The sequence below is a fragment of the Hemicordylus capensis genome, chromosome 4 (assembly GCF_027244095.1).
Source record: "Hemicordylus capensis ecotype Gifberg chromosome 4, rHemCap1.1.pri, whole genome shotgun sequence".
In the NCBI taxonomy this organism is placed as follows: domain Eukaryota; kingdom Metazoa; phylum Chordata; class Lepidosauria; order Squamata; family Cordylidae; genus Hemicordylus; species Hemicordylus capensis.
In genome coordinates this window covers 218,084,057-218,091,009 of record NC_069660.1, presented here as the reverse complement: position 1 = coordinate 218,091,009, position 6,953 = coordinate 218,084,057, and the positions used below count along the sequence as shown (strand labels likewise).

At 48.1% G+C, this 6,953-nt stretch overlaps 1 protein-coding gene across 2 annotated transcripts; it reads right to left on the bottom strand.

The window, feature by feature from the left end:
* Positions 1-219: 219 nt before the first annotated feature.
* On the bottom strand, positions 220-6,311 carry LOC128322825 (uncharacterized). 2 transcript variants are annotated; one of them, XR_008306021.1, is made up of 6 exons: positions 6,185-6,311; positions 5,716-5,739; positions 5,013-5,041; positions 2,338-2,940; positions 1,510-2,153; positions 220-547 (listed from the first exon to the last, which is right to left on the bottom strand). XR_008306021.1 is itself a non-coding variant. In XM_053244873.1 (5 exons), exons 1-5 carry the CDS (start codon positions 6,214-6,216, stop codon positions 2,005-2,007), a joined length of 837 nt encoding a protein of 278 aa, XP_053100848.1. In that variant the 5' UTR covers positions 6,217-6,311; the 3' UTR covers positions 220-2,004. The 2 variants fall into 2 exon arrangements, 1 of the variants encoding a protein (XP_053100848.1); XM_053244873.1 differs by having other exon boundaries at positions 220-2,153.
* Between the last annotated feature and the right edge of the window lie 642 nt (positions 6,312-6,953).

The following is a 6,953-nucleotide window of genomic DNA, read 5'->3' as shown; positions in this document are numbered from 1 at the left end:
GGGCCAAAATCCGGCCTCCTAGCCATACATGTTGGGGCAGACAAGCTCTGTATGAGCCTCCTGGCAAGGAACTGTCTATCTTGAGCTACATCTTGAACCTCTCAAACATCTCTTGGCCCTGAGTGGACTGGCCAAGAGAGTCTTTTCTGTAGCTGAGTTTGACCCAAAGACCTTTTTACCCAACTCTACCCAAAGAATATTCAAAGCAAGACAAATGTATTTTCTTTAAAATAAAATGTTTTATTTTTTTAAACAATAAATATGCAAGTTTTATTGTTGTTCTATCTCTACATCCTATTAAAACAAATATTTAATATTTTAAATATATATACATAGCATTTTATTGCTACTTATGTAAATAGTAGCACAGTTGTCTCTTTTAATTTGCCTTCCCCTTCTTCCTCAGCAACGTCCAGCTCCCTTGGAGGAACCACGATCCCCATAGTGGCTTCCACCCTGGCCAGTCTGCTCCTTAGCCGCCTCAATTGTCCCCTCAGTGCCTTGAAGCTTTGTACACATTCCTGGCAGCTGTGGAGGTCTCTTTGGCCTTGAAGGAGAGAAAACAAACAGGGTGAAGGGGCCTGTCCTCCACCATGTCAGTCCCTGCACGGACCTCTAGTCCCCTTCCATGCCCAGCACAGACTCCTCCTCTCTGTCTTGAAAACCCTCCATGGCTATGTACCCCGCGGTGAACTTGCACCCCGTCAGGTTGATTTTTTGCTCTTCCAGCTTCTCTGTCTTCAGGAGCCACCTGAAGGTCTCCTGCTCTCTAAAACAACTCTTTCTCTTCTCTCTCGCTGACCCTTGGGTCTGCAACAGCCACTCAGATGTGGCCCCTCGTCTCTCTCCTATCCCTCCAATGGTACCTGAAAACCCACCTCCACTGCGCAGCCTTTGGCGTAATGCCTCAGTAGAGGCAGCTCCATCGGCTTGAATTGAATGCCCCTTATGCTTTCCTCTCCCATTCCTCCTCTTCCTCACTTCTCTCTCCAAAGCCAAACTTTAGACTGTATGCTCCTGGTGGCAGGGAACTTTTGCCCATGTACATTGATGACACTATAAGGAGGATTTGCAATATGCACAATTGTATATCATCCTCCTTGGTTTCCTGTTTCATCTCAGCTTAAACTCAAAAGGGCTGATATTTGTTTTCCTTTTAGCATTCATATTCTGCTCTTCCTCAAGCAGCTCAGGGAGGTTTATACATGGTTATTTTTTCCTCACAATAACCCTAAGAGGTAAGTTAGACTGTGGGACAAGTGACTGGCCCAAAGTCACCCAGCGAGTTTCATGGCTGGATGAGAATTCAAACCTGGGTCTCCCTGGTCCTAAGGAGCTGCAGCTGAAATACATACACATCTTTCCCCCACTTGCCCCCACCTCAGCTTCCCACTACTTCTTCTATTGTATCCCTGCCTCTGTTTTTAGACTATACGTTTTTTAGATTGTAAAATCACAATGAGGATGGAAAAGGTAGAGGTTATGGAGTGCTGCCTCTGTGAGATTTACGGTCATGCAGCTGATGGACCTGCATCTCTACCAAACTCTGCAGAGTTTCTTTCACATTGCTGAGGTCCGGCTCCAGAGGAGGTGGGGTAGGAGGAGGAGGTGGAGAGGGATGCAGGAGGAGGGAAGAGGTGGAGGGTGGGATGGAGGCAACCTCCAGGGAGGCAGAGGACAATGATGAATCAGACCCAGAGGGCTGGAGAAGTGCAGCAGGGCCTGCAGGAACATCTGCAAGAGAGAAGAAGAAGCAGGAGGTCAGCTGCAAAGGCTGACATCCTACCACACCCACCATCACTTGCCCTCACTGCTCACTCTGAGAAGCTGCTTGGATTACAGGCACTGGAGCTTGGACACATGAAAGACATAAAACGAAGGAACACTTCAGCAAGCACTGACAACCCACTCACAGGCCTCCCCTCTGAAACCTTAGATGCAGACTCAAATCAAGCATTTCAACATGAAATAAACAAAAGAACCGTTCTTAGCCCAGCAGCAATTTCAGGGGCATGCTGTGAACATACCTTCCCTTTCCCACCGCTGCAGCCGAACCTCACTGCGGATGAGCCTTGTCTGCATGTGTCCAATTTGCAGGTTGATGGCCTGGAGAGAACGAGGGAACTGTTGAGAAATGCGGCGAACCCTCAGTTCTGCAACAAAGAGAGCAAAAAGGAACAAATGTATGTGCTGACCAGGCTGAGTACTGGTGACTTGCAAAAAGGGCAGTGCTAGGGCTTAGTCCATCATCTGGGCTGGGTATCAAAATTGCAGCTGATCTTTGTCCAGGGTGTATAGTCTGTATACAAAAGGCTTCTGAGATGCCGCAATACTTACGCTGCTGGACATAGTCATGCTGTAACCCTTTGAGGAGTTCTACTTCTTGCTGAAGATAATTATCAGCAATGGAAGGCTCTAGTAAGGGCTCTGACACAGAAGGTGCTTCCTTTGGAGTGTCTGTGAGGATGGAAGGACCTGGCACTGAGGTATCCTCAATGAGCACTTTCCCCAGTAGGTCATTGGTGATGCAAGGTGTTGGAAGGGGTTCTGGCATTGAGGTTTCCTCAATAAGCTCTTCACCAAGGATGTCGTTGGTAATGCGAGGTGCTGGAAGAGGTTCTGGCACGGAGGGTTCCTCAGTGAGCTCTTCCTCCAGGATGTCACTGATCATGCCAAGTGCTGGAAGAGGTTCTGGTACAGAGGGTTCCTCAGTGAGCTTTTCCTCCAGGATGTCGCTGGTGATGCAAAGTGCTGGAAGGGGTTCTGGCACTGAGGGTTCCTCAGTGAGCTCTTCCTCCAGGATGTCGTTGGTGATGCAAAGTGCTGGAAGGGGTTCTGGCATGGAGGATTCCTCAATGAGCTCTTTCCCCAGAGTGTCCCCCAAAACACTGGGAGGTCCCCCAGAAAATGGTGCAACATAGTTTGGGTTTCTGGGATGACCTGAAAGAGAGGAAATAAAACAGGAATCAGGAAATGATGGTGGCTTGTAGGCCTGATAGAAATGGCCTCCATTTTCTGCCTAGGTTAGCCAGTTGGGAAGTATCCTGGGATTGTGGGTGAGGTGGGCCACCCAAGGAAACAAGCAAGGAATGAAGAGGAGTACATTGCATAGCACTGACTGGCAAGACAGCCCTCACCAAGTACACTTCAGAAGGGAGTGCAATGGCCAGGCTCTGTCTGCTGTACATACAAGCTGGAATGGTTTTGAGCTGCTTGTTCTGGATGGGGTCACACTTCCCCAGAAGGAACAGGTACGCAGTCTAGGGGTGCTTCTGGATCCAAGTCTCTCCTTGGTGTCCCAGGTTGAGACAGTGGCCAGAAGTGCCTTCTATCAGCTTCGGCTGTCTGATACGCCAGCTGCGTCCATTTCTTGAGTGAGATGACCTCAAAACAGTGGTACATCTGCTGGTAACCTCTAGACTGGATTACTGCAATGCGCTCCATGTGGGGCTGCCCTTGTACGTAGTCTGGAAACTACAGTTGGTCCACAACGCGGCAGCCAGGCTGGTCTTTGGGTCATCTAGGAGAGACCATATTACACCCGCATTGAAGGAGTTACACTGGCTGCTGCTATGTTTCCGAGCAAAATACAAGGTGTTGGTCATAACCTATAAAGTCCTAAACATCTTGGGCCCTGGGTTTTTAAGAGAACGGCTTCTTCGTAATGAACCCTGCTGCCCACTGAGATCATCAGGAGAGGTCCGTCTGCATTTGCCACCAGCTCATCTGGTGGCTACTCAGGGACGGGCCTTCTCCGTTGCTGCCCCAAAGCTTTGGAATGCACTCCCTAGTGAAATAAGAGCCTCCCCATCTCTGACATCCTTTAAAAAGTCCTTAAAGACACATTTCTTCACCCAGGCTTTTAACTGATATAGTTTTGATTGTTTTGAATGTTGTTTTTAGAATATTCTTTTAAAATTTTAAATTGTGTTTTAAATTTCTTGCTTTTAAATTTTTTTTGTTTTTTGTTTTGTTTTTAATTAATGTTTTACTTTTGTAATCTTGTTGTAAACTGCCCAGAGACGTAAGTTTTGGGCGGTGGGAAAATATGATAAATAAATAAATATGATAAAATAAATAAGTGCGGCTGCCTTCTACCAAGTCATACTCCTGGCTCTCTTTGCCCTACTCAGGCTGGCAGCCACTCTTGGGCAGAGGCCTTTTCCTAGGTAGCTAAGATCCTTTAACAGAAGATGATGAAGTCTAAACCGGAGACCTTGTATATGCAAAGCAATTGTTCCACTGCTGGGCTATGGGCTCTCCCTTCTGTGTGAGGAAAGAGGCTTTTCCTTTGAGCAGAATGGGAGCTGTAGGTTGACATGGACTGTCTCTGGTTCATGAACCAACCCCCAGTTACAGCCTCTTAGCATAGTGGGGTGGGGGGTCTTGAAAATCTCTCTGGATGCCATAAGCAAGAAGCATAGCTGTGATCTCAGGAATGCAGGCCTGGCTCCTAGAGGTAGAAAACTGTGGTGGGAGAAAGAAAGAGTCTCTTTGGTCCGAGCTTAGAGCTCATTGGCCAGGAAATGTTGCCCTTGTTTTCAGGTGATCCTCCAATTCCATCTTGACCCATGTAATTGTCAAAAAATGAGATACTTTGAAAACAAATAGCTTCCTCTTCTTGAAGACAGGGAGAAAAAGACCCAGAGGATGTCTTGGGGCTGGGTGTGGGCAAAGGGTTCTTGCAGGACTTTTTCAAAAGTGCACAACCTCTAAAGGAGAATGACCAAACCTACCTGCCTGCTGCCACAGCCCTTTCCCCATCTCCTCCTCGAATGGAGGATAGCTAGATATGACTCACAGAGCGCCCCGCCCCCGATCTCCTCCAAAACTTTCGGCTGCATCAACAGCAAAGGTTAGAGGTGGCTGAACCTGCCCTCCTGCTATCCATCCATCAGATGGATGTCTGCTCATCTCTCTCCATTGTCTAAGAGAAACAGTTCTCCAAGGAGGCTTTCCCTGGGGGTCTGGGGAGCCCTGAGGAGAAGCAGGCACTCTCACCATCCACTTACCTGTCAGTGCTGCCTCTTCATCTTCATCCCTGCAGAGATAAGGAGAAATATTCTTAGTAGCAAATCACAGGAAAGAGAGGGTCTCCTCCCCCAGTAATACTAGGGGTATTACTAGTATTACTAGGGGTATTACTAGTATGTGCCCTCCCTCTAATTTTAATTCACATGCAGCCAAGTATGTCCTCTCCCCTAATCCTTCTAGCTGGCCCTGCTAATTTTGGATGATTCCATAGTTGGGAGCAGTGAATGTAATTGCTGTTGAATGTCACTCACTGCATTTTGCTCAGAGTATTTTTCATTGAAGATTGACTGGTTGTGGCGGGGCGGGGGGTGGGCCTGCTCTCATAGTTCACAGTCATGAGGCCAGCTTTCCCACCCCTCTCCAGTGTAGTTTCCCCACTTTTTAAAAAGTCCCCCCACAAAGGGACACATACATGCTGTTTTGTGTTTTAAATAGGAGGGAGGCAGCCTGCCAAAGGTATCAAGGGGACAGTTGATGAAATTGGCATTTGATTCAGCAGCCAATTACTGGCATTCTGAACATGGAAAGGAGATGGGCTCACCTTGATGAGGCAATATATGCCACACCTGGGTTTGGGCTATGTCTGAACACCTCTCCCTCATCACTCCCCTCCCCATCCCTTCAGCTGGCCACACCAGAGCCAAAAGCATTAAGAGGAGGGTAGAGAAGAGAGCAACTCACTTTGGTTCTGCCTCTGGGTGAGACCTATGGGAACATGAAAGAAGAAAAGGTTAGGCATGTTCTTGGAAATAACATGGGGGTGCTGGGGGGCAGCTTTTGAAGTCAGCTTCAACTGGTGGGCAGGATTTCCCCACAACCCCCCAAGTGGGCCCACAGGAGCCAGCCAGTAGCTCCTGAGTGATACAGCTTCACCCATCTAGGACCTCCAAGCTTAAGAAACACAGTGGAAATCAGCCAAGCAGGTGACCTTCGAGGGCCGCCTGCATTTCAAGGAGAAGCTGTGTGGTGTGAATACTGGTGGTGAACTTGTGACCACTGAAGTTCCCACAGGGAGCACAAACACGTGTGAACACAGCAGGCTGGGCTTCAGTTCTCTGCCCAGACAGGCTAAAACAACGGAAGGGCATCTTTAAAAACCAAGTCCACACCGCCATTAGATTTTGCTTCACCCACCATGCCAGAGACTTACCTGCAGGCCACACATGACCAACAGCCACCCATCTTGACAACTAAGCTGATAAGCTGCTAATAAACTGACAGCCGAAGACAGCCAATTTATCGAAGATGCTTCAGCTAATCTAAAACGCTGCCAAGTGAGGCTGCTGCAGAATCTTCGCGGGTTTCCAAGGGGAACCATGATGGCAGAATTCTGTGGCTGACTGTGAAGTCACAAGTTACTGTTACTGGTCATGCTGGCTCTGGTTTGAATCCAAACACTGTCTTGGGGGTGCAGCTCAAAGTGTCAGACCACCAGGGGTGAGTCATCCCAGTCCTGCCCTCCCTGCTCCACACATGTCACTTTCTATTCATTTGACTTTCCCCTTCTGTTAACAAATTCTGAAGGAAGAGGATGCTTGTGGATAGGGGTGGGCTGCAGCCGCTGCTTGTGCAGTTGGACACAAAGTTTATAATAAGCCTTGCATGAGTCCTCTGTAACATCTGAGTCCTCTGTAGCATGTAGGAGGGCAAAGACAACAGCCATATCCATTGCATGTCCCCAGCTAATTTCCCACCTAATCACTTGCTGGAGTCCTTTAGCTAGGAAATTGCTCTAAATCACTTTCAGCATTGAGGCCTGTCTCTGTTCAGAATACACAAAAAGAAAGCCAGTTAACTTGTGGAACTCACCACCTCTAGATGCGGTGATGACCACTGGCTTAGATGGGCTTGAAAGGGGTTTAGAAACATTCTCGGAGGAGGAGAGGTCCCTCTGTGGCTATTAGTCATGATGGCTATAG